General features: G+C 34.2%; 1 protein-coding gene across 13 annotated transcripts in view; it reads right to left on the bottom strand.

Moving 5' to 3' along the window:
- LOC143258435 (laminin subunit beta-1-like) overlaps positions 1-27,913 on the bottom strand; it is a 160,483-nt gene that overhangs the window by 112,343 nt on the left and 20,227 nt on the right. Inside the window, exons 1-5 of one of the 13 annotated variants that reach the window (XM_076517365.1) lie at positions 16,280-16,325; positions 12,548-12,622; positions 6,874-6,954; positions 4,582-4,674; positions 2,390-2,464 (exon numbers count right to left, since the gene is read on the bottom strand). In XM_076517365.1, the coding sequence (XP_076373480.1) occupies positions 2,390-2,464; positions 4,582-4,674; positions 6,874-6,954; positions 12,548-12,622; positions 16,280-16,310 (355 nt within the window). In that variant the 5' untranslated portion in view covers positions 16,311-16,325. Of the gene's footprint in view, positions 1-2,389; positions 2,465-4,504; positions 4,675-6,873; positions 6,955-12,547; positions 12,623-13,963; positions 13,998-16,279; positions 16,326-27,913 lie in introns of those variants that run through there. The other 12 variants (XM_076517366.1, XM_076517367.1, XM_076517368.1 and 9 more) reach the window with 12 other exon arrangements.

Below are 27,913 nucleotides of genomic sequence, written 5' to 3'. Positions count from 1 at the left end.
TGTTCCAGAACCATCTACTATTTTTGCCAAATGACCAGTGAATTTTGTTCCTGTAAATCATGTGTTATAGAAACAGAAGTGTGGATCAATTAGCCTTTGTATACACATAGTTACGATCTTCCACCAACAGATTCATCTCTTTGTAGATTAATACTAATAATGTGGGATATACTCCATGGAATATTTTTCATTCTGTCACTCCCTCATATTATAATACCCCCACGACTAAAAGTGGGCGAGCATGTTTGATGGGATTGGATTCGAACACCTGACCCTCAGATTGCGAGTAGAGCACCCCAACCACCTTGCCATGACTGACGTTTGCCTTTACTTGATTACTAAACATTCCTGAAGAAGTATTCGAGAAACTTTGGCATCGACCGAGTTTTCCTTAAGTTTTACACGTAATAAACTGTATTTAAGCTTAAAAATAGCTTATTGTTATGAAATGTATGCAGATCTGCTTTTCAATGTAAGGGACTGGTTTCTCAGGGTTATAATTTTCTCAACGTGTGCTTGCAACAGGAAATAGAATAAAATGTAAGAAGCAGAGACGCAATGTGTTTTATTTTTATACTTAAAGAAAAATGTTAAACCTTCATATATATATTATAACATTTAAAATTTATGCATAGGATTTTTCGACATTCTTTCCAATCCGTCCATTGAGGATTCAAATCAGAGGCGTGAGAAAATAGCATTTAAAATTATCTTTTGTCCTTCTTTAGTCACTATCCAAGAGCCCTTCCATTCAATACAATAACTTATTAGTTGTTCCAGACGACGAGAGACAAAGATTCTCTCAAACGCGATTTATACGAGCAGAATAATTTCTTGAAAGTCACGATTTAGTTGTAGAACGTGGGCGAAATGTTATATTCCAATAGACTTAAAATTCGAGGCCCGGCATAGCAGGATGGTTAGGGTGAGCATATTTGTTGTGACGTGGATTCGAACCCGCAACTCTCAGATTACGAGTCAGGCGCCCGTAACATTATAACGGTCAATCCCACTATTCATTGGCAAAGGAATAGCCCAAGAATTGGCGGTGAGTGGTGATGGCTAACTGCCTTCCCTCTAGTCTTACACTGCTAAATTAGGTACGACTAGCAGAAATATCCCTCGTGCAGCTTCACACGAAATTCAAAAATCTTTTGTTTTCCATGAGTCATTGCCAAAGAATATTTTTGTTTAGTACCAGAAATCATCGTCAGGGCAAAAGATTCTCAGAAATAGCATGACGTATTTAAGCTGTTTATCAAAATAAACACCTCAACCACGTGCTAATAACATGTGCATTTCGAGCTTGCTCGTAACATATCTGATCAAGTTGATATCAAAATAGACATTTAATTTTAACATTACCTAAATATAAATCTGTCATGAAATGAAAAACAACAGCCTCCATCCACCCAGTGACACACTTTTAAACAAACACATGGAAAAAAAAAAAATTGCTCTTAGCAAAATACGGAAATTATAATTTCTAAAATGGAAATTTCAACTTGAGTGAAATCTAAGTGTACTTGAGCTGAAAGATAAGTTCAGAGATCCCCTAGGATCACGTCTATTATTATTAACCCTTAAACGGTTGCCATCATCAATTGATGTTGCTACCTGCAATATTCCCGCTGTTTAAGGGTTATTTGTGAATTACGGTCCAGATTGGTAGCCACTTTGCACTATCTATTGCCACAATGATTTTGCCCCGCTCTTTGAACCAGATAACAAGACTAATTATCAGTTTTATAAAGCATCACAATCCGTAACCATGGAGCATATTCAACGACAAATTTCGAAACGTGAACCCTTCGATTTGCATTCTAATATTCTTGCAATAGTTTGACGCTCAGCCCGCAAAGTAAATAGACGATTAAAATAAATACAGTGGAATGAAAATTATGTAACTCAAATTATTTGAACAACTAACGGAAATAGAAACGTCAAAAGAATGAAATAAATGTCATTAACAACGGAATGAATATAAAATACTTCAAACTGAACAGTAAATATGAAAAACAAAATGAAAAAAATCACCAAATCAAAGTCAAGTAACAAACTAAGCAATTGTTTGTTTTTTGGAATTTCACGCACAGCTACACGAAGGCTCTCTGCGCTATCCGTCACTAAATTAGTAGTGTAAGCCCAGAGGAAAGGTAGCTAGTCATCATCACCGACCGCCAACTCTTAGGCTTCTCTTTTACCAACGAATAGTGAGATTGACCGTTACATTATAACGTCCCCACGGCTGAAAGAGTGAGCATGTTTGGTGTGGCAGGAATTCGAATCCGTGACCCTCAGATTACGAGTCGAGCACCCTAAGCTAAGCAAAAGCAAATAGTTCTGGCTGTATGGGCAATATAAAACAAAAACTGAAGACGTTTCTTACCTTTACCTACTACGTGGAACGGACGACCTCTTCTCCTTTCTTCACGCAACCTTCTCGTTGAATATCTATAGGTTCCTAAAAACAAAATACAGCTAAATATTTGTAATGAAACATAAAACTAACCTTCTGGATAGCCATTTAGAACGTAGTAAACAAAAATAGCACTTGAAGACGATTGCCGAAATTATAACCAAAAGTTCAAGAAAATAATAAAGTTCAAGAAAATAATAAATTAATATGGAAAAAGAGACACTAGTTTTTAATACTTACTTATTCAATCTACGTTATGGCATAGTATACGTCAATACTAAAACAGTAACTGGATATGTTTTCTTCTTTTTTTTAATTTCCCACACTATGATTCTTTTGTATCTATAATATTAATGAGTTTTTCTTTTTCTTTTCTTTACATTAGCAAGTTTTCAAAAAGTAGATAGAATAGTGGTAAGCAGGAGGTAAGTTACGGCAGGTAAACAAAAGCAACAAATGATTTTAAAGGATGTTTCTATATTGTATTAAACTTAGTACTTTACTGATGTTTAACAATACTTACTTTACTGTTAATTTATAAAACGCTTCTTAAAATGACGGAGGACGTATTAAACACGTCTCCTCTTGTGAGACTTAAATCTGTGGTTTGACTTCTCTCTATGGACAAAGCAGATAGCCCAATATGGCTTTGGTCTAAAACACAAACCGACATAAAATCTTCCAAAAATTCTCCACTTCTGATAATGAAGAAATTAGAAACAACCAGCTTTCTTACTTGTACAAAGTTAAAGGTGTCCCAAGACTTATACTAAATTCGCAAAGTAATAAAAAAGTGCCTTATATTTATATAAGTAATAATCAAACCAATATTTCAATAAATTCGCTGTTCGTTGTTTCTATAGTTTGTTTATTTGTAGTTTCGCGCCAAGCCATTCGAGAGCTTCTACCTAGCAATTCCTGATTTTAAACAATAAGCTATAAAACAGCTTTTCAACACCACTCACTGCTTACTCTTTCGCTACCTTTTACCAACAAATAGTGGGATTGAGCGTCACATCATAAAGCCCTCACGGTTAAAAGAGGAACATGTTCAGTGACGGAATTCGAACTCGTAACCGGCTGATTGCAAGTCGAGTGCCCTAATTATAGATTAATAAAGATTATGTATTTCTTCAGATCATTTTAAACTGAAAAACGGTTTTAACTTAAATTATGCCTAGTTACAAAATAATCGCGGAATGTACTTCATTATATTTTTGTTGTTGTTCTTGCTATTTTTTAATCAACAACTGAGAGGTTCTGACACATGACTCGCACGTTTAATGCAATTAATGCAATGGGTCTACAAATTTTGATGTATTAGAGACGGGAGCGGAAAGAAAGTTCAGCGGTACTACTTCACCTATATGTAGAAGGATATAAATATATAGTTAGTTCAACACAAGGAGAATATAACTTGCACTAACAGCAACGTAATGGATGCCTCACAGCCTGGCTTTGATAAGTTGAAAACCCCTTAAAGCTTTAGACGTCCTTCATCAGAAAGTTATGAGCCATAACACGATGTCTGGCATCGTTTACCACAAATCGTGCGAATATTCACCACAACACATTTTAGGAAATTCAAATATCAAATTTCTGTTATTGACATGAAAAACAACGATTTTATTATGTACTTACACATGAAATTTCAACTACAATTATAACTAAAGAAACGCTGTGTCAAGTTTGTCTTAATATTCTAAAATGAGTCTTTTTTTTTCCTACTCCATACAGGCGTCTGATGGTCACGCGATAGTTTTGTTTCTGTATTTTAATTGGTGGAGTGTTCAAGATCTTGTCAACGTTGTTATTTGCGTATAGAAACTTACAATACCAAAATACAGTCATGACGTAATTACTTTCTATGGCTACGTCGCACCCATCTTATACATTATCAACGGCATTTCTCTGCCTGCTTAATGTACAGAAGTTTATTTTAGACTGGAGCAAACATTTGTATTTGTACGCGATTTTTCAACGCAAAGTTACACAACGGGTCTTTTTTGTTTTCTTTCCGCTCATCTAGGAGAATCTAACCTCGAAATTGATCGTTAGAAATCCGTAAACTTAGCGCTGACTCACCGAGAGACACTAAACATTTTCAACTGTGTACATTTCTGTAATGGTTTTTGGTAGAACACATTATACAACTTTCTTACTTCCACTGCCACTGTCCTCGTGAAGTCGACGATCTTGCCTTCTTCTGGTCCCTAATCTTCTTGACCTGCCTTCATTTCGTTCATCATTAACACCTGCGAAAAACAAACTAGTTTAGTGTTGTTGTAGTGTAATAATGAAACGATATATTTGTTTGTTTTGAAGTTAAGCACGAAGTTACACAATGGGCTACACGTACTCTGCCCACTACCCGATTTCTAACGTTATAAGTCCGCAGACAAACTACTGTGCCACCAAAGGGCTAATGAAAAGAAAATTAAATGAAGAAAATATCACAAGAAAAACCAAATAAAACACTTTTTTTTTAAATGTCACCGTTATTTAGATACGATTAGATGTATGTATGTTTCTGTAAGCCCTTCCCCAGTGGTGCAGCAGCACGTCTGCGGACATACAGTGCTGCAGACAGGGTTACGATAATCGTAGTGAGAAAAGCACGGATAGCCCATTGTGCGGCTTTGTGCTCAAATACATATAAACAAAAACAAACATTTCCAAAAAGTCACAAAATAGTCTAGTCAATAACAGTTAGATAAGGTTGATGTGATCTCGGGTTTTGAATGGTTTGTTTGTTTTAATTATAATAGTTGTCTGAACACTTTGCAGTATCAATTTTCTAAATATTTTTTAACAAGCATTTTTTGTTTAAGCATGAATTACCTTATTCTTAACTACAAAACTGCAAACTTTAATTAAAATAAACTAGTATTTTAAAACTAACATTAAAGAATAATTCCAAAATATAGCTCAATGTTACATTGAAAATGTTTTTATAACACATAAATGTATATATAAAATATATAGGAAATTAATAGACCTTTCCTTGTTTCCTATTCTGGTATTTTTATGTTGTCCAACGAGAATAAAATTTATTTTGTCAGCCGAAATTACATTTTATACACATATTTTTCTAAATGACGAGGTCAGAGACCCTTAAGATTCATATATATATATGCGTGTGTGTTAGTCAAACCTAAACTTAAATTTAAATACATGTTCCCCGCTGATACAGCGGTAAGTCTATGGATTTACAACGCTGAAGCTGGGGGTTCGATTTCTCTCAGTTGACTCAGCAGATAGCTCGTTGTGGCTTTGCTATATGAAAACACACACACACACTTAATCAAAAGAAAGACAGACAGCCAGCAGCAGCACCAAAACCACGTGGGGTTTTCCTGGCTGTTTTGAACCAACAAAAATTGCCTGCGCATCACTTTTATAACAACCAAAAATGCTGAACGTATTCAACCGCATCGTGTGTCGAACCCTGAACCCTTGCCCAACACGCAAGCACGGGCCACACTGGGCCCATAAAAGAGGAGACTGTGTAATAATTGTAATTAGGTTATGAGTAATATTCCTTGAAATACAAATTAGTAATGTGTTTATTAAGATATTTTACCTAGTATTTTAGGATAGGGTTTGTTTGTTTAAACCACATTGAACTATATGTTGTGTCTACTGAGAGGAATCGAAAACTGGGTTTCTGCGTTGTGAATTAGTAACTTTAATGTCATCCCACCAGGACAGAAGCATAATCATTTTCATTACATTTTTCATCAATTAAAATCTTATGGTCAGAGTTGAAGAAAATTATGTGTTTTTACTCTTGTTTTTGTTTCTAACACATCGATTCGAAACCAATTGTTTTAATTAATGCGATTTAAATGTCCTTCACACACCATCAAATTATTTGTTTCTATAGATTTTCCAAAAAACTAAGAAACGGTTTTTTTCATACTGTAAAAACGAAATTCAGTTTTAAAAAATTCTATTTAATGTCCAGTTCGTAGGAAAGGGAATGGAACCCCTGATTGAGAGAAACAGAACCAAAAATTCTAAAATTCTGACTTAAATATTTTTCACTACATGGAATATTTCGTGATGTTTTAATTAAATATATAGCATACTAACCTTAGAATGTTGATTAAAATGAATAAATATAACAGAGAAATCTGATGATAGTTGATATGAAATGAATTAAAGTCCGTGCAAATTAAAGGGGGGAACTCCAATATACAGCCAGGATTTGTAATAGCGGTAGCATACACTAAGGAAACAATGAAAAAACACAGCAACTGAGAGACAGAAAGGAAAGCGGTAAATCAAATCCAGGTGAGAAGGTGAAGGTCTATATGAAAATTAGTAGTAACCCTTCAACTAATAAGTGAGTCTTTAGTGTCTCCCCGTCTAATCCGCAGACAATTTTACAAGTTCATAGATAGGGCAAAGATTGTGAAAGACAAAATTACAGATTTGCATTTTCGCATTACCTTCGTCTATTATGTGGAACCGACGGCCAATCTTCCGTTCTGGTATTCTTCGTAGTGGCCGGTACGGATTCCTTCCAGCTGCTAAGATAAATGCACAAAAAAATAAGCTGTGAGTTCAAATACATCTCATGACGGCTGGTATAGGTATTAACACTTCTACTAATAAAGCAGAGAACAATGTTTCGACCTTCTTAGGTCTTCTTCAGGTTAACAAAAAGGTTAACATAAAGCCTTAATGGAAAGTTTTGATGCAATTTCCCTCTTCACAGAAGTCCAAACCATTGAAGCCTGCAAGGTAGCTTTAGAACTTTATATCCAAGATTCCCGTTAACCTGAAAATTACCTAAAAAGGTCGAAACGTTGTTCTCTGCTTTAAAAGTAAAAGTGTTAATACCCATGCCAGCCGTCCTGAGATATATTTTTATCTCAAGTGGGTTTTTCATCATCACGAAATTGTGAGGTAATAAAATTGACAGAGTATATTATTTTAAAAAAATATATATCTGTTAGATTTTGGCCCGCATGGCCAGATGGTTAGGGCTCTCAACTCGTAATCTGAGGACCGCGGGTTCGAATTTCTGTCACATCAATCATGCTCACCATTTCAGCCATGGGGGCATTACTATGTGAAGGTTAATCACAATATTTGTTGTTAAAAAACTAGCCTATGGGTTGGTGTCGAATAATGATGACTAGCTGTCATCGTTCTAGTATTTCACTGCTAAATTAGTGACGGCTCGCGCAGATATCCGTCGTGTACATTTACTCGAAGATTAAAAACATCTTGGATTCGTTTGCGAAAAATGTTTTACAATCTTTGGTTTAGTACAACAAAATTACAACTTAAAATTTTAGTATAACTGAGTGTTTCTTTGATTTGCCCCCACACACACACACGTCGTAGCTCAGCAGTAAATACCACAGCTTATAGTGGTAAAATTCGCATTTTAATATTTTAATACATATGTTTGGAAAAGCACAGATAGCCCGTTGTGTTTAATACTAACCAAATTTTGATTTACAGTTGTAGTCTTAATAGTAATAGTATATCTGGAAGAAGTTATCCAGCTCAAAATTCAGCCATTCTTTGTTTAACCCTTAAGTTATTTCCATTTTGTACGTATGCCAGTCATTACTGGTGTGCTCCATACATTGCATAATATTGAATAATTTTATATTTTTTTACCTATTAGAACACTGATCGTCTTTAAAAAAAACACTGACCAAAAGAATGTTGGATTATTTGGCTCATTTCTTATATAAAATACATAGATATCCCCAATGGGATTAATTGCGATATTAATGTTATTTTTGTTTACATTTCTATATGCCCTATATATTATTAGGAACTCTGTGGCCAACAAAGTCATGCATCAACAAGCGCGTTAGTGTATAAATAATTTAGAATCTTTGCTTGTAATTTTAGAGTTAAGTTAGAAATACTTCAAGTTGATTGATTGCACAAGTATACGATAGCGTTTTCAAAATAATCGTCACTTAATTTTGGAGCACTGCAATGATGATGGATTACTACCGAATAGCTTACGTTAAACACTAATATAAAAACGCAATCTAGAAAACTAAAATCCAGACGTCTTCAGCAAAAATTAACTTGTGAACATATTAAGAAAGTAGAAAAGAATGTTAATGCTTTAATATTAGCCTTGAAGTATTGGAAATTATTATACTTAATTACATCAAAACTGTATAATAAAAAGCAATTAGGATTTTCAAAATGAACGGTAGCTCTTGCTCACACGAACTAAACGACAAGATCAGAAAACTACAATTTTGAACTACTGACCAAACGAAAGGCACCCAGCTAGCAATGCCTGCTGCTACAACGGTATTTATTGTCTGGCTTTTTCAGCCGAATAGCGAAATTAAATGCAACTTTTATAATGCACCCAAAGTCGATAGCGTGAGATATATTGAATAACAGCACGTCGCGAACATTAAACCTTTCCATACATAGTTCAGTGTACTGCCTACTTGACCACTTTTGACTCAAAAGTAAAATATGCAACGAAGAAACGGCTCACATGTAAATGAAGAAATAAAAAAATCAAACTGTATTTATACGGACGAAAGTTTTAAACAAAAATAAGATAATAAAAACGAAATATTGAGAACCTTATAAAATTAAGACAGAAGAGAACAAACCGAATTTACAAGTTTTACGAAATTTAGGGTATAATTATACAGGTAAGAAAAACTAGATGTGATTCCCGAAAGGTGGGTTAAGGCATTCGACTCGTAATCCGAGGGTCGCGGGTTCGCATCCCCGTCGCACCAAACATGCTCGCCCTTTCAGCCGTGAGGGCGTTATAATGTTACTGTCAATCCCACTTTTCGTTGGTAAAAGAGTATCCCAAGAGTTGGCGGTGGGTGGTGCTGACTAGCTGCCTTCCCTCTAGTCTTATACTGCAAAATTAGGGACGCTAGAGCAGATATCCTTGGAGTAGCTTTGCGCGAAATTCAAAAACAAAACAAAAACAAAAGATTCCCAAAAATTAAGTACTTATTTAAGATATTTTTATTCGTCATTTTAAACCAGAGATGTATAAAATGTCCAGAATCACTTAACAACTTTTGTATTTAATTTAAATTTTTTTTATAAAAACTCAGAAATAAAATTCCTCTTGTGCGTAGCTATGGACGTGAACATTTTTAAAAATACTATTTGTTCTTTGTTTAAAAAACACAAAATATGTACACAGTCAGTTAAGAATCTTACATGTGAAGTTTAAATGCTTAAGAGAATGTGAAAATATGCAGCAGTTGACATATTTTGTTTTGTAACTTGAAGCTCAAATTCTTCTTAATTATATATAAATATTAAGATATTTCAAGTAGGCAGCCATTATATACAGAGTATTAATTTCTCTTTGCAAGAGCGATGTGCTTATGCTTATGCAAGCTCTTGCGCTACAGGCGACATGTTTATTACCTATATATTTGGTTCCGAGCAGTTTCCTTAAAAGTCAACAATGCGATATTGCCTTGTAGCTACATGAGAGGTCTTTGTAAATTGAAACATTGATATCACTAGACTGTTAAACGACGTACAGCCAAAGGACTGGAATTTTTCAAGTTATTCAGTCTTTAATTTTCTCCATAGAAGTAGGATCCGAGGTCACATCCCAGCTGAATCTGATGCAACACCCCTCCCCCAATTTCATGAAGAAGACTCTATGTTAAAATTCACTAACATAGGTTGATAAATGGATTACTTTTAAATATTCTTTTAACTGATACTGTATGAATAGTTTTACTAAATCCCTCAAGAAATTATTAATTAAAACCTGTTAAGAGAAAATTACCTTATATGGCTTACAAACTCAAAACAAACACTTCAGTACTACCTTACAATAAGTAAAATTTAGTTTTTAAACTAATGTTATTTCATGCCAGTAATATTTTTCTATGTTTACAGGTTAATTACGATTTGAAGAGAAACAATATTGACCATTATTGCTATTTTACAAATCAGTAACATTTTGTTTGTAATTAAGCACAAAGCTTCACAATGAGCTATTTGGGCTCTGCCCACCACGGGTATCAAAAGCCGGATTCTAGAGGTGTGGTTCCGTAGACATATTGTTGTGTCACTGGGGACAATCAGTAAGGTCTCCACAAGTATTACTTTACATGGCGCATAGTTTTTCAAAACATATTCGTAAATTTTTTATCGATCAAATTCATTTGTTAACCTCTTTATGCTTACGTCCATAAGAAATAACACAGGCCCGCGACGGTTTTATTGTTTTGAAATGTTTACATATTCTACAGTAATATCTTCTGTACATTAAATCCGAAAATGATATTAATTTTTTTTCATTACGCACAGATTATGCACAGAACGTCATAAGTACTTTAAAATAAGTGAATCATTTTCATTTAAACCAGGTCACATTTTGTTATGCTTAAAATGTTGACAAACACTGGCTATAGATTTCTCTAAACCAATCGTGACGTTAGAGTCTAATTGATTGTTTTAGAACTCAAACATAATAATAAAAACTATTCACTGTGGTAAACGAAATAATAATTTGATGTAGGAAATGTTTTTTTTCTTCTCAATTTTTGAAACATCTTTATGTGATAGAAAATAAATTATTATTCTAGAAGTATGCATTGCAGAATCATTGTTGTTGTTTTGAATTAAGCACAAAGCTGTATATAACATATCCAGTGCCTTCAAAGCCTTTGACTCAATACCAGGGCTATTCTGGAAGGCTGAGTTACGATAGGCGTAGCCGGGGTTGAAATAACATTTGAATTAGCAAAACAAATCACTTGACAACAACTTTTATGATGCAAACTAAGTTAATATGTTGAAGTTTAAGTTTTCATAAAATTTTATAAATGTCGTGTCACGTCTGTACGAGGGTAAGGACTGTCTAACGCTATACTATCTATTTCCTTAACACCGTATATTATTTTCTTAAAAAAACCTTGCTCACAGTTCAGAACAACTGATGAATCAACAAGTTATTCTTCTTGATACCGGAACGATTAGTGATTTTATGATGATTCCATTAGATGCCAAGTGGAATACTAGCATTAACTAATCATTGCCCATCTCTATACTGACCTAGTTCGACTGATGACATATGATAGTGGTACAGTATAGGCTTTTAATCGATGTGAAATGGTATGTTATTTATTCTGATGAACAACCTTAACGACAAACACAGTACTTGAGCGAACTGCAAAGCTGGACAACATCAAACATTCTTTAGTAATTAAGAAGGATAAAGGTGGGTGTATAACTAAAAAGTAAAGGATGTTCTTACATGTTAAGCGAATCGAGTATCACTGAAAAAAAGGATTTTCAAAATGGCTCATGTAATGTTTTTAAGCTCTTAAGTTCCACATTTTCCACACACACACACTCCTTAACTTTCATCATTAATCGCGGGACTAAAATTTACATAAACCACTGCAAAACCTTACTTTTTCTCGCGTTATTTTAATGTCATTTCTAGTTTGCATACAAACATGTGATTACACTGTAGGCTTTCAGCTACATTTTGAAGACTGTAATGAGGTTTTAAGATGATTATACGTCTGTGATATAAATATCTAACGAATAGTCTAAGATGGTTGCTGTTCTGGGAAATCTGGAAGTTTATCGCAACTATTTTCTATAAGTGGAGAGCATTGTTTATTGTCAAGCGCACAACTACAGTTTCCACCACGGCAATCGTATGGACCAACCCCTCAATTTTAGCGTTGTAAATAAGTTATCAAGCTTACCGCTGAGCCACCGTATGGGTGCATGAGGTCTAAATTCATGTTTTCCATACTTGAAACAATCACGTTTTATACAAATGTTTAAGTTACAACAAAATTTGGCACATAAGACTGCAAGAACTCAAAGAAATAAACTTCAAGCCTAAATGATCATTATAAAATCATAACATAAAACATGATATAAATCAGTTTTCCTTCAGAGCTAAAATCCGCAAATAGAACGATTTATCAACAGTTCCATTTTGATTGTGTAATTGTCAAAAATAGATTCTAATCTTCCACTCGTACACATACACAAGGTTTTCAATACATAATCTTAAGCTCGATTGATTTTTATAAATATATATTACAAATTACCACTTACTGTTTTTATACAGTTTTAGCCATATTTTTAATTGAGTAAATCATTAAATACCTCTAATGTCGTACACCTGTTTTCTTCTGTTTCTTAACCATCTTGATCTGCCTTCATTCTGCTTGCCACTGACATCTTCAAAACAAAATTTACTAACTTGAATTAATTAGGAATTTTAAGCAACCTTGAAAAAAATTGTGTAACATAAAACTGATGTGTAACAGGTAAATGATTTTTTTAAGTTCACAAATTTTAATTAATTAAAATAAAGATGTACAACTTGTTGGCTTTCTTTATCAGTGTTCTTTACGTACTCTTTCAATGACATCTCAATTGTTTAGAACAAAGAGCTATTCAGTTCTAGAAGAAGTGTGAAAGAACTAAAAGAGAACAGTGCATATGAGAACAGAGACAGATATACAGGCATGTGAGTGTACGTATGTAGGTATTTTAAAAACGTAAAAATGTTATGATAATAAAGCATTCATAAGAAAGACAAACTGTACAGAAAATGTGCCAAAGTCCACTCTACATCTCGGAAAATAGGGCATGTAAAAAGTGAACTTCCTACTCGCCGCGGATGTTTCGTCTTTATGCCAAACCACACAAAACAAAACATTTAAACAAATGAGTGTGTGTGTGTTTTTCTTATAGCAAAGTCACATCGGCCTATCTGCTCAGCCCACCGAGGGGGTATCGAACCCCTGATTTTAGCGTTGTAAATCCGGAGACATACCGCTGTACTGGCTGGAGGGCGATAAAATAGAGAAAGCCATATAAACTGTAGATAACGCAGCAGGAATGTATATGTGTGTGTGTATCTTATATATTAACAAGATGCAATAAAGCATCGGAAAGATGAAACAACAGGAAATTTCAGTTACGTATATGATTTGACTGTTTCTACAGATATTTCACACGCTTCCCTCATCTTCTCCACTAGTTCTTTATCCCAATAAGCTTAATAGCATTTAGTAAGTTGAATCATCGATATTGTGTTATCCATTTAAAGTTGTTGTTTTTATTAATAACGATATTTCCATAATTCAGCTACGAGGATTTCAAAAATATCATTCATGTTTTTCCAATCACGTAAGAATTTTTTACAAATCAGGAAAAAAAAAAACTCTTACTGAGATCAAATTATTATTTCGTTTACCACAACAAACATTATGGAAAAGTCGTTATTAAAACCAAAACAACTTTCATGAAGTTTAAATTCGCAAGCCTGTGTTATTAACTAAAATCATCGATCAGTTCAGTGGCTACCGGGATCAGGACTGGATTAAAAACTTGGGGCCTGTGACAAATTTTCAAAGGGTCCTCAAAACTGAACTTCATAAATAAGTAAAATACAATTCAGTACTAGTTGTTAAAAACAATTTGAGCAATTTACAAGCATTAACATAGGTAGATAATATGTAAAATATCAATTCTAATATTGTAATGAATATAAAGAAATGACAAAGAGTTTACTTTTTAAATGACTAAGCATACATCTGTGAACGAACAAGTTAAACCACAAAATAACAGATTCCTAAGAAATGACTAAAACAGTTGTTCTACTTTCATATATAAGCTTTTCAATCAGGCATATAGTTGCTAATTTTTGTATTTATTTTAGCGCGAGTCTTATCGATCAAGGTTCTTAGGAAAATTGTACCCATTTTTTCCTTTCTCTTAATCAGACCCTGACCGAGATATACCTGAGATTGCGTGTTCAAGCACTTTTAACAAGGCAGTGCAAACAAATATAGTACAATACAAAATGATGAAAATCAAGCAGAATGTTGAGAGGTTCCTTGTATTTCAACTCAAAAATGTCATCAAGGCAATAGTAAAAAGTTATACACATCCATATAAAACCTCGAAATCATAATAAGTTAATTTTGGCTCCAACCTTTAAGTTTAAACTCAAAATTTCTCTTTCACTTTCTACGAAGGTTTTACGTGGCCTTGTGGCTAGGACGCTCAACTTGTGGGTCGTGGAATCGAATCCCCTAGCATAACATACACGCCTTTTAAGCTATTGGAGCGTTAAAATGTGTTAGTCAATCCCACTACTTATTAGTAAGGGATAGTCCAAGAGTTGGCAGTGGGTGACGTTGACTAACTGTTTTCACTCAAGTCTATCTCATGAAAATTAGAGACGGTTAGCGCAGATAGCCCTTGTATAACTTCACGTGAAATATAACAAATAAACAACACTTTCTACGAAGATGATTTAAAATAAATTTTCTGAATGACATCCAATTAAGGATTTATATTTATTTACATAGATATAAAGTTTGCCCAACAGGAATATTAGCTGATAACTAAATATGTCATAGAAATGACATTTATGAGAAACATTAAAACTGAATATCACACACAGCTACTTTCACAACTGATTCATTTTATGTGATGTTATTCATTTTACTAACTACAATATAATATAGGACAACGTTAATTTGGCACGTGTACCTAGAAAATAAGTGTTTTAATGCTTTTGCTTTCTTTCAATATTTAAAAAATATATCTTTAAAAGCTATCAGCACATAGGTGTTAAAAGATCTAATATATTGCGGTCATGATAAACAAAAGCTGGGTTATTAACTCATACGTTGAAATTTTCTTTCAACACTAAATTCACCGAGACTATACATTGCAGATGTGTGTGTGTATTTTGCCTAATCTTGAGTAACAACACATTAAATCGTACATATTTATATATTTCAGATTTTAATTAATTTTAATTCTCCAGACACTGCTATTTCACTTATTGCACTTTATGATATTTACTTCACTTTATCGGCAATTATTCCTAAAACGCGTCTCCTTTTAAGAAAAAAGAAAACTATGATTAAGATCCACATGTGCATTTCTCTCTTATAATTGCTTTTCAGATAACAATATAAACAGGTATTCGTTGAAAAAGATAATACTTGCCCATTCACTCCATTAGGAACCTAGACAACAGAAAAATGTGTGAAAACAACAATATTGTGTCCAATCATGTACATCATATTAGCATCATTTCTTCTGAATACCAAAATCAGTTTCACTTTCCTATACACAGTGGCTCAGCGGTATGTCTGCGGACTTACAACACTAAAATCCGGGTTTCGATACCCGTGGTGGGCAGAGCACAGATAGCCCATTTGTAGCTTTGTGCTTAATTCAACAACAACAACCTATACACAGCAGTGCTGTAATAGGACACGAGAACAAGCTCAAAATCAATGTTCATTGACAGCCATCTCTATCCACACCCACACCCAAAATAGGAGAGAATAAATCAGTCTAAAGAGATTTATTTGATCGTGGAAATTTCTCACATTACTGTTCTTGTACTGATTGCAACTAAATAAATAAGTGAATAAATACAATATCTTAATTATGCGTCAGAATTTTTTTTTTTGGACCACCCTGTAAATTGTCATCATGCTAATGAATAAAGGCCGAGTTTGAGAAAGATGTACATAAATATTTGCTGTTTTATGTTCTGTAGGAAAAGTACCACGTGACGTAAATATGACACATTCTACGACAAGCCTTTAAAAGCGTTATCGTTTAATGGTTATGATAATCTTGAGCATGAATGACTAAAACAAATTAGTTATTGGTGTCAGCACAAGAATAAAATTATCCCAGCCATTAAATTAAGGTAATGGGCTTGAGAAGGACAAACGATGGGTATTGCTATGTAGTAGCAAATCAGCCTATTTACAGAAAGGAAAAAAAACAAAAAACACGTTCATGTCGATAGTTATCATACGTGCGTATCTTAACAACGTGACTCATTCGGCCTACTTTCTTTCTTCTGTATAGGCGCGTGCACCATTCACTCTCAACAAAGCAGGGGCCTCACTCATGGCGACCTTCCGTCGAGAACGTCTCGTGCTGTTCGATAAATCTTATTCATATGAACTTATCTGTGCAGCGTCAGTCTCACACACGTCACACAGAATACCAGTTACCCTCCTGCCCAAGGCCAAGAAACGTGAAAATCGTCCTGCAAATGACAACTACTACGTGTTCTGGGCTTGGTTGATTACATCAATTTCATGATGTTGTACATGGTAATCCAACTTTAAACAACTACCTCACATACTTTCCTTCAAAAGTAATTTCTTTCTGTTTTGCTAAAGATAATTCCCTCTTCGTATCATTTTTACAACTTAACATTATTGTGCTTGTTATTTTCTGCTCTGTCTGGCAACTATATAAAAAAAAAAGAATATAGCTGGTTTGGTTCCTTTAAGATATCCTAGACAGAATCATGTATTAAAAATTTACTCTGAACCCTCATGCTGCGTGGTACGGATAATGAGATCGTTTCTTCATCTTTGAAAGCATCCACACCCACGCACTGAATTCCGTGAATCGAGGCCAACCTCTAACGTATTTTAAAGTTAATGTCTACGGAAAGAAGACATGTGTAAAGAGCTCTGCCTAAATAATACTGATCATAAAAAGATAACACATAAAAGAGACAGAAAAGATGTAACTTACATGGACGTTTTTCACGTCAGATGAGAAATGTGTAACTGTAACCAACATACTTTCTACAAGGTATGATCACGAAAGCATTGCAAAAAACAAATATTTTTTTCTATACTGAATTAAAGAGGGGCATACATTCCTGTATTTAATATGGAATTATCTGCAATGTAGTATACATAATGAGATTCGTTCATTATTTCGAATATCTACACCCACGCTAAGAATACTGCTAACCGAGGTCAAATGACTGTCAGCGATAACATTCGTTATTAATGTTTCCACTGAGATAACAGGTAAGGATAAAACTTACTTTCGTGTCAGGGTCTTTAAGAATGTAGACTTCAAATTGTACAAAACGTAGATAGTACCCAACGGATTTTTTTGTGTTTTTTTTTTTTTTTTAGAATTTAGCGCAAAGCTACATGAGGGCTAGCATGTGAGACTAGAAGGAAAGCAGCTAGTCATCACTACTAACCACCAACTCTGGGACTACTCTTTTACCGATGAATAGTGGGATTGACGGTAACATCATAACGCCCCCACGGCTGAAATGGGGAGCATGTTTGGTATGACGGAGATTCGAACCCGCGACTCTCCGATTACGAATCAAGCGTCTTAACCACCTGGCCATGCCGGGCCAGTGCCTAACGGGATAAATAGCTTCTTACGAAATGTAACACCATACCTTACATTGGAAACAGCAGCGAATTTGTGTACGTGGATATAGAAGTAGTTTCGTTTGTTTATTTATTCGCCTGAGCGACATTTTATACAAACGATAGGCTAAACAACCAGAGACCTCTTTGGTTTAGACAGAGCCGTCCATATTTGTGAAATGCATACCAGAAGGAATACTGACATTATAATGACTCACAGCTAAAAGCATGAAGCACCTTTGGTAACACCACATCTTGAGTTCGAAACCCTCGGATTCCAAGTCCGATAAGCGCTCGAACCTCTTATTAAAAATATCTTTAAATAATGTCTACATAGATATTTCAGTCATTTATTTTGTATTTTAGAAAACTTGGAATGCAGGTGACTAGCGTATCTGGACTGTCAGTCCAAGGATTCGTGGTACGCGTTCCGTTGTTGCAAAATATTTATAAAAATGACTGTCAGATCTCACTAGTCGGTCAGAAAAACGTAGACCAAGAGATGGCTGGATACTCTCCGTCTAATCAATCACTTCAAATTGGACTATGTGCAGATATTCTTTGATTATATTTTGTGAAAATTCTGTCAAAAAACAAGTGACAAAATGACAGAAACTTAAGTTACAATTCACCCTCTGATTTAGTAATAAGCTTAAGAGCTTAAAAGGCTAAAATTCAGGACTAACTACCTGCACTGGGTACAGAGAAGTTAGTCAGTCCACGATTAAACCGTTGCCACTGGTTACAAAGCTGGAAGCGAAGCATTCTTTCGTCATTTCACGACGAGTAACTACATGACGAATTAGGAAACGCTTCTATTAGAGTGACTACCATTTCACATTGCCTCAACATTTGAATGTGAAATTTATATCATTAACATAATTTATGCATACCAAATTAATCATTGTTATAATTATTCCTACTTTATGTTGACTTTTGCATAATACATTTCAATGTATGAGTTACCTGAGGTCTTGGCTGAATAAGTTTGATGTCTTTTTTTTTTTTTTTAGCTTATGTAAGGACAGTTTCTTGGCTACTTGATTTACGTAAAAATGAACTGAGAAAAGGTGGTTTATACTACTTTAATATAGTGATTACGTTTTATCAGAGCTATAACATTACAAAGTTAAATTGTTCTTTGATTGTTTTATGCAGTCCAGATATTTCGAGAGTTTTAAAGGCAGAGATGCTATTTGCAGTAGTTTCAGATTTTGAGCAACAGCTCTTGGGCTTCTCTTTACTAATGAATAGTGGAATTGACTGTCGTATTCAACGTGCCCGTGGCTGAAACGGATTGCATTTTCGATACAGTTTCGATCTTGCGATCTACGATACAGAGAAAGAGAGTTCAGTTCAAAGAATTGAAATTCACAGAATGAGGTACATTTCTACTACTTTTTCCACAAAAAATAATTTTATTAGTTTAAGCTATGTATTAGTACATATAAACTATATTACAAAACGTCTTTCAACAGAAAACCTATATCCAGGAATGAGTTCGTAACTAAAAAATATTCCATGTGGATCTTACGGTGCATTGGTGCATAAGAATCGTAGAAGTCAAAGTCTGCCAGACACAATACTTCACGAGGAAAAAGAGGAAGAATTCTATACCCCAGTAAGAAGAAATTTCTTGTATGCAAAATTAGTGAGTAAGTATGCTTGAGCCATTTCAATTTGTAGTCTGACTCCCATATCCTTTGTGGATGATATGACAAAGAAATGGAAGATCTATGGACCTAAATACAAGATTCTAATAACTAATGGTAACTCTGAGGTTTGAGGTTAAGCAAACCTGTTATGGGTATCACTATATATCAGTTCTTATTGCCTGCGAGTGTGGATTTAAAACTCATTTGAAGAACGTTTTTTATTGGACTATGCCGTTTCGATCACGAATGTCTAGGTTTGTAGGGGATCGTCTTAACTCATCAGTAATCTTAAAAAAGTCATAAATATTTGCTTTATTGTATTTTAGATAATGTTGCAGCGTTAGCTAGCAAAATTTGGATTTTTTTTAAAGGAAAGGTCAAGTTTTTTCAGTAGGGCAGTACACCATGTTTTGACACTCGCCAAGTTTGACAGCAGTTTGAGACCAATAACATTCAGAAACTGCCTTTGCCATCCCAAGCTGAAATGAATTCAACTATTCTCGAAGGTTTTCGGACAATACGTCAGAGCAAGGAAAGACAGGCTTTAAACTTTCAGTACGTTTAAAGCTGTTTTCTAAAAGAAGTGACGATTATGTATGTACCAGTGATTGAAGCAAAGCATGTTGCAACAAAGGTCACAACTGTTACTACGGCCATTCCTCATTAGGAACAAGGCTTTACAATATCCCCCTCCCTATTACTGAGAATTATGCATGTGTGTGTGTTTCTTTATTTGTTTTCGATTTTTGAATTTCGCGCAAAGCTACACGAGGACTATTTGAGCTAGCCATCTCTAATTTAACAGTGTAAAACTAGAGGAAAGACAGCTAATCATCACCACACATTGCCAACTCTTGAGCTACTCTTTTTCCCAACGAATAGTGGAATTGACCGTCCAATTGTAACGTCCCCACGGCTGAAAGGGCGAGGATGTTTGGTATGACGGGGATTCGAACCCATGACCATCAGATTACGAGTCGAGTGCCAAACCATCTGGCCAAGCCGGGGCCAAAAACTTGTGTATACGTACGTGTATTGTTGGAATTTATGCATATACTCTATCGAAGTGTAATATTATGTCTTCCTTTTGAATGCTCAGACGTTATTAGTGCAGTAAATATTGTTTATGGTTCGAATTACACATACGAAGTTTTCAGTTTCGGTATTACTGGCTGTTGTACAAAGCGTTTCGTAAGTGGATACAAATAGTTTTGAATTACTGTGCATACAATATGTCAAGGCTAGTCTGATTAGTTTTAACATTTTTAATTAAAAACTGTTTATTCAACATTTTTAAAGTATGTATTTTGCATATTAAATGCAGCATTTTTATCATAAGTGTTACGCATGAGTTAAACTATTTATAATAATGTGACAGCATTACAGCATCGGTAATACGCATTCAAAGTAAAACAATGTCATAAAATCCATAATCTCTGAAATTAGAAAAAAAGAAACACTACTGTAAACACTTGTCAGATGATTGGTCACAGTTATTGTTGTGAAACGCTGAAGATCAATCACTTAGCATGGTATCATATCAGTCTCATACTTTAAAAGGTAAGACCGATAAGGAACAAAGGGCACGTGCTTTCCCCATTTTTGACCCACCACTGAGGTGCCCTTTGAAAGGAAAATACTTATGTATTAATATCACGGAAAGTCGATGTTTCAGTTTTTAATTCAATACTAACTGATAACAGAGCAAATAAATGCGTTCTTAAACATTGGTGAACACCAAATTCAAGTATGGTTTGCCGGCAATAACTCAGACGTTGTACACCAAATATTGATCTGAACTAAACACAAAGCAATAAAACATTCTTTTTTCCCTTACAATTCAATAGTGATGGCATGGAAATATTATTTTAAATCACCTGCTTCTTTATTATGTTACGATCAATCTCACTATTCGTTGGTAAAAGAGTAGCCCCAGAGTTGGCGGTGGGTGGTGTTGACTAGCTGTCATACACTACTAAATGATTGATGACTATTGCAGATAGCCCTCGTGTAGCTATGGTGAACTTCAAAAACAAACAAATACATTAAATACAGTCCGGTATGGCCAAGTGGTTAAGGCACTCAACTCGTAATCTAAGGATCGCGGGCTCAAATCTTCGCCACACCAAACACGCTCGTCCTTTCAGCAGTGGGGGCGTTATAATGTGACGGTGAATCCCACTATTCTTTGGTAAAAGAGTACCCCAAGAGTTGGCGGTGGGTGGTGATGGATAGCTGCTTTCCCTCTGGTCTTACACTGCTAAATTAGGGACGGCTAGCGCAGACAGCCCTCGTGTAGCTTTGCGCGAAATTCAAAACAAACAAACAAACAATCACATTACAATACTAGCCTCTTTGAAATTATCATACATTATAAATAAACCCAGGAGGGGACTAAATATAACGGTTTTTGAAATTCTTAAAACATACACGTCTTCCAGTACATTAAAACAATAACAAATAAATTTTAAGAACATTTTCATTTTAACTGGCTATATAAAAAAACCGTAAAATGTGTTATATAATGAAATCTGAAATTTGTATTAATTTTTTACAGAGAATTGATGTTAATGTATCTTTTAATGCTTCATTCTCTGCGTATTATTTTATTCAGTAGTTTTAAAAGCGCGGAAACTTTCCTGCTCAGCGTGTTTCATGAAGAATACATCCTCCAGCTTTCATAGCTGAAAACTAAGTAAACTTACAAAACTCATCAACTACTTTACAGGACAATTTTCACTGAATGTTATCACAAAAATCATTCTAAGAAATACAATATAAAATCTAATTAGTTATTTTAGTCTTTGTAATAAGAAGTTTTAGAAAAATATGAGCTTGTAAAATGCTTTTAATCTTACAGGATTAAATATTCTGGGAAAAGTTCACTCATATTCAAACAAAACAGACAGATGGAATCAAAGAAATTGAGCCTTATTTGAAAGGAATTAGTATAATGTTTAAGCCACGATTCTTAACAATAAAACAGACGAAAATTGCTAAAATGAGAACAAACTGCCAAATGATTATTTATTCTAAATGTAAGTTGCTAAAGAAAACATTTTCATAATACTTCGTTTCTCTAGAACTTGCAGTGTGTCAGGATGTGAATTCTTCAGCAAGTGATGGAACAAGGAAGAGTCTGTGAAATTTAGAGGGCTTATATTACATATACCATGGGTGTTCTAGGTCAAAAAGTCTAATGTACGTTCCTGCTTTTCAGCATACATTTCGAGAAACAAGCGAAAACAACAAATCTCTAAGAAATGAAACCATAACGTTTATTTACGAGATACGTGTGCAAATAGCATCGGGACTTACACGTTACAATAAAGTTATCTAAAATAACGAGCCAAGGCGCTAGGTAATAAGGTGCATCTGGTCGTAAAGTGCACCCCGTCTTTTCCTGTTTAACATACATAGGAGCAAAACTGTTTTGCAGACATCTTAATTCGACCATAAACCATCAGTGGCATCAGAACATCGCACTTATATTATTTGATGATTTTATTTAATATTAATTTTTAAATCGTTCTTTCCCAAATTCAATATCAATAATTTATAAATTATTTTGAAATTTTAATAGATTATTCCTTATTTTTGTTTCATTTCTTTACTTGTAATTTAACAATACCAGGCAACGACCCCAGGAAATTTTAATCGCCACATTATTCACATTTATCTTAAGATTCTTTAACAGAATTCTCAAAATCGTTGAATTTATTTTTAAGAGTTATACACCATTTTACAGTCCTTGTTCACACACTCTAAAAAACACTTAATAGTAGAATGATTATTTTTACGGAGCTTCAAAAATTTCTGTGTTCACATATTACATATTAAGACAGGGGGACCTAATTATTCCACACTTCTAGGAAGTGTGCAGTGTTGAACTTTCAAATTATAAAAAGGTTTACTGTTTTTTCTTTAAAGTTTTCACCGATTGCGGATATCAGATTTTTCTAGATTAACCAATTAAATTATTGGAATGCACTCTGGTCATAGGTCATTAAGTTATACAAGCCGTGCTCTAAAGATTAATGTTTAGTAGCTTTCAAGCGGGTCAATTTTTTTTATGGTATCCGCGTGCTTTGCGGAGTTCCAAGTATCAAATAACTGATCGTGTCATTCCATGTACTTCTTCATTCTAGTTTCACTTGGACATACACTTAGAAATATTATCGACGTTTTGCACCACTATACATATTTACTATATCTATTTAAGGTTTTACACTCCTGATATTATATTTAAGGTTTTACATAATCCATCAAGAACATGTAATGTAACTGATCACCATCACTTGTTAAGTTTCAAAATGGAACGGGGAAAACGTACACTTCATTAGCTCGCACAATATAACGATTGTTTCTCTCCTGAACAGGGTCGAGACTGCTATTCAAAAAGTTACGTAGCTGGTTAAAGATGCAAAACAAGTAGTTACTAAAACTTTCGTTATAAACAAGTAGCTTAATATGCCTTACACAGCATGGTTTAAGAACTCACAAAACTTCTAAATTGTTTACAAGTTTAAACTCGTCACACGTTGCAACTAACACTCATGACCTTATTACTTTTTTCTATTTTACTGTTATCAGTATATCTGAATCAGTCCTTGGGAAAGATACTATATAATATTTATCATGTTTTACATCATTATAGATTACGTTATACGATACGCGCGTTAAAAATTCCAATATTTTGGCATTCTCAATTGCTATGGCAACGTATTGCCCATTTCAAATCCACGTGCTCCCTCTTTTGGCATTCTTAGCTGCTGTGGCAATGTCTCATCCATTTTAAACCCACGCTGCTTCACTAGCGTAAACTTTTCACTTGAATTATTCATTTTATTTTGTCTTCGGAAAATTAACACCTACTGCAACATCATTTTTTTCAAATCGTTGCATCCATAGCGTGAAATACATCCTAGTATTCTATCATTTCTGTTGCCACGCAACATTAAACACGTATACGAATGTGTATACACAGTTAAAACCAGTATGCAAGAGAAAACGTGCTTCTAGAAAATGTTTATTCATACATATCTTCAAAAATACCAAAGAAAAATGGTCACCGTACCTTTAAATGAAATGATTAACAGTAGAAAAATTAAAAAAATTTCCATCTTATGTTTAAGTTGACATGTTGCAAAGCATATGAAGCACTTGCCCCTACAGTGTTTTTCCTGATTGGCTAAAGGCAAAACGTTTCTTAAGTTACCAAAGCAGAAGCCAGATTTAATCCGTGATACATGCTTTTATTTCTAGAAGCACGAAAAGACCTTTCATACATGAGGAAACGTTGTGTCCCGATACATCTTTCCTCGTGTATGGTGAACACATAAAGGACAGCTTCCTATTTTTTTTTAAATGACATAAACATGAATAAAAAAAATTTCTTGCATGAAGCCAGAAGTGACCAAGTGGTTAGTAAGTCTTTAATGTGAGTTTGAGGGTTAATAGTTCGTGAAACATCCCCACACTTAGGAGCTATGATATACAGATCGTATAACACTTTTTTATATCATTTTTATCCTGTTAAGGTTATTGATTTCACTATGTTCTTCTCTAAAGTATTAATAGAGAAAATTATAAAACCCATATTGATTTGTTGGTGTGTGTTTTTTCTCATTTTCCGCACTTAAGTAATATTAACCGATTTTATCTGTTGGAAAGTAATTGTGTCAATTAATTATAGTTTAATTAATATAACGTTGAGTAATTGAAGCTTTTTTGTAATGATGACCTTTTTAACGTGGTTACAGCATAAAATGTCACAAAACTTAAAAGCAACAGGGAAAAATGTGTCACTGAAAACAACAAAACCTTTTGTTAAATCATGCATAGCCAGACACGAACTCTGTAGCATGAAAATGAAGGACTATTTACTTCACTCAAATTATCGTTCTAAGCCAAAACTATTGTCCTCTAACATTACTGTACCATGTATTCTATCTTAAACAGTAATATTTGCAATAAAATAAATAAAATAATATCTACTCAGGTGAATTCATTTCTGTTTGTTTAAAAGTGCTCTTCAGCCTTCAGTTCCACTTTTTCTAATGGCTCTATGGTGTTCTTCTACCTTAAATTCTGTTCTTCTCTGGCGAATTTACAAAGTTCTCGAGATTTCATTTCCACTCTTCTTCGATGGCTTTATAATGATTTTTAGCCTTATATTATCAGTTTATTATAAGTATGTATAAAAATGTCAACGCGCATCAACAATGTACTGGCTTATCTTACCTCCTTTACAACGTTATACCAAAGAATTTGACGTGCAACTGAAGAACATTACGTAATGAAGTTCCAATTCCTTGATTACCTTACTATAAACAACAGAATTTCAATCCAGAAAAGGCAGTTAAGGAACATTATTTTAGCATTTATGTAAGTCAGTATTGAAACTGAAAGAGTTTTCTTTATTAGAAGCTTGTCCTTGTATTTTATTTCCTTATCAAACATGAAAACAATTTTGAAAACAAACTTTTGAATTAAATGCAATTTTAATTCACGGATAATTCCAGTTTCTACATGGTTTGTATAAACTTTTGCGTAGTTTGTTCTCCATTAAAAAATGTAGTATTGAGGAAATACATATCTACACAGTTTCTTGACGTTTCTGTTAGTCACAAGTATTTCTTCAGAAGTTATTGCTAAAGTAGCAGTGTGATATTCTTTCTCTAGAGGGTTTTCCTTGGAATATAATAAAAAGCATTTATTTTATGCAATAACATGATTTGGCATTAACTTCATATTGAACAAAACAAGTTTGTTGGGTTGATTATATACGCTTCATCAAAAATATCAGTCATGACAAACTTCTGTTATTTGGACAAACAAGTAGAACACCGTTAAGAGAAAAATCATAACAAAGCTAAAGTTAAGACACGGAATCTGTTTGTTGAAGATGAGAATGGACATAAGTGAGCGTTTGCAGAGCCTCCTAGAATTTATGGAAAAATGGCATCTAGAAGGTGGAGTATATTCTGGCTCTATAAAGTGTAAAGGTCTACAAGAAAAAGCCGTTGACGACAATTTCCACAAATAAAGAACTGAGCCATTAAAGTCATAACATGGAAGTCATGAACAATTTAAAGCAAAAATGTGCGCAACTGAGAAGAAGGAAAAGATTTGTTTGTTTGTAATTAAGCGTAAAGCTACACAATGAGTTATATGTGCTTTGTACATAACTGGCATACAAATCCGGATTCTAGCATTGCAAGTCCGCAGACGTACCGTTGCGTCAATGGGGGGAAGGGGGCTATAGAAGGGATAAAGAATGAAACAAATGAGACATTACAGGAAATATGAGATAAATATTCTGTATTATTATGAAAAGCAAAAAGAAGTCTTTGATTATGAATGTCGAAGTTTTAGAAATAAATATTAGTGCATTAGCAATGGAGGCAGTTATAATCCATTCATCATTATGGAGAAATAAATAAAAAAGATAAAAAAGTGTTTATTTCTGAGAACATGGATAAACACAGTTTACCTCTAGCGTCTGATAACATTAAGAGCATTAAAAAAAAAACACCAGCAATATCCATTCCAGAAAGGTTTAATCATGGTACAACCCCTTTTAAAAACATATCATATTTTCCTTTAAAAATATTTTCATTAAAACTGAGTTTTCATGAAGAAGCTCATGAAGAAATTTTCACCAATATGTAAACAAGAAATCATTGACATGGACAAAATTTTTCTTTACTCGAACAAGTGCGTTTTGTCTTTTTCTTTCGTTTCTGTTTGTTTGTTTTTTGAATTTCGCACAAAGCTAGTCGAGGGCTATCTGCGCTAGCCGTCCCTAATTTACAGTGTAAAACTAGAGGGAAGGCAGCCAGTCATCATCACGTACCGCCAACTCTTGGGCTTTTTTTACCAACGAATAGTGGGATTGACCGTATCATTATAACGCCCCCACGGCTGAAAGGGCAAGCATGTTTGGTGTGATGAGGATTGGACCCGCGACCCTCAGATTACGAGTCGAATGCTTTAACCACTTGGCCACGCCGGGTCCCATATAATAAAAGTATAATTTAAAATGTAAAATTGTAGAAATAGTTTTCTTCATGATACCCTGTTAATACTTGGAAATGGAACAAGTATTTTCTTCAGTTAGAAATGGAATTTCTGTTTCTTTAACTTATTTATATAGAGGCGAATCATAATGAATTATTCTTTGGGATACGCACAGTCCTTCTGTTTGCTCGATTATATCATGGACAAGCGAAAACAGCCTTATTCTTAAATATCAGTGATTCATTTTTCATCTTAAAATTCACAGTTATTACTCATAATACTACTCAACCACGTACTTAAATCGCTTCATCGGATCATAAAATAAGGTTGCACCTGATTCACTCATTCCAGTACGTCACAATTAAATCACAAAACGTGTAATCAACAGATATGTTTATGATTAAAAATCGTTAAGTTTTGATTATAAAAAGCCGTAAAGGTATTGTTAGTAATGATCTATGTCAGCTTATGTGTAAGAGTGTTAGTTTGTAGGTTTTTTTTCTACACACACTTAGTTTTAAAACCACAAAAACCTGTGCATGATGTTCGCATGAAATATTTTATCTCTAAATGAAGTAATATCATTGAGGTTGCCTTCGTTCATCTTC

This window comes from Tachypleus tridentatus, chromosome 8 (assembly GCF_004210375.1).
Source record: "Tachypleus tridentatus isolate NWPU-2018 chromosome 8, ASM421037v1, whole genome shotgun sequence".
Taxonomy (NCBI): Eukaryota; Metazoa; Arthropoda; class Merostomata; order Xiphosura; family Limulidae; genus Tachypleus; species Tachypleus tridentatus.
This window is presented reverse-complemented; position numbering and strand designations above follow the sequence as displayed.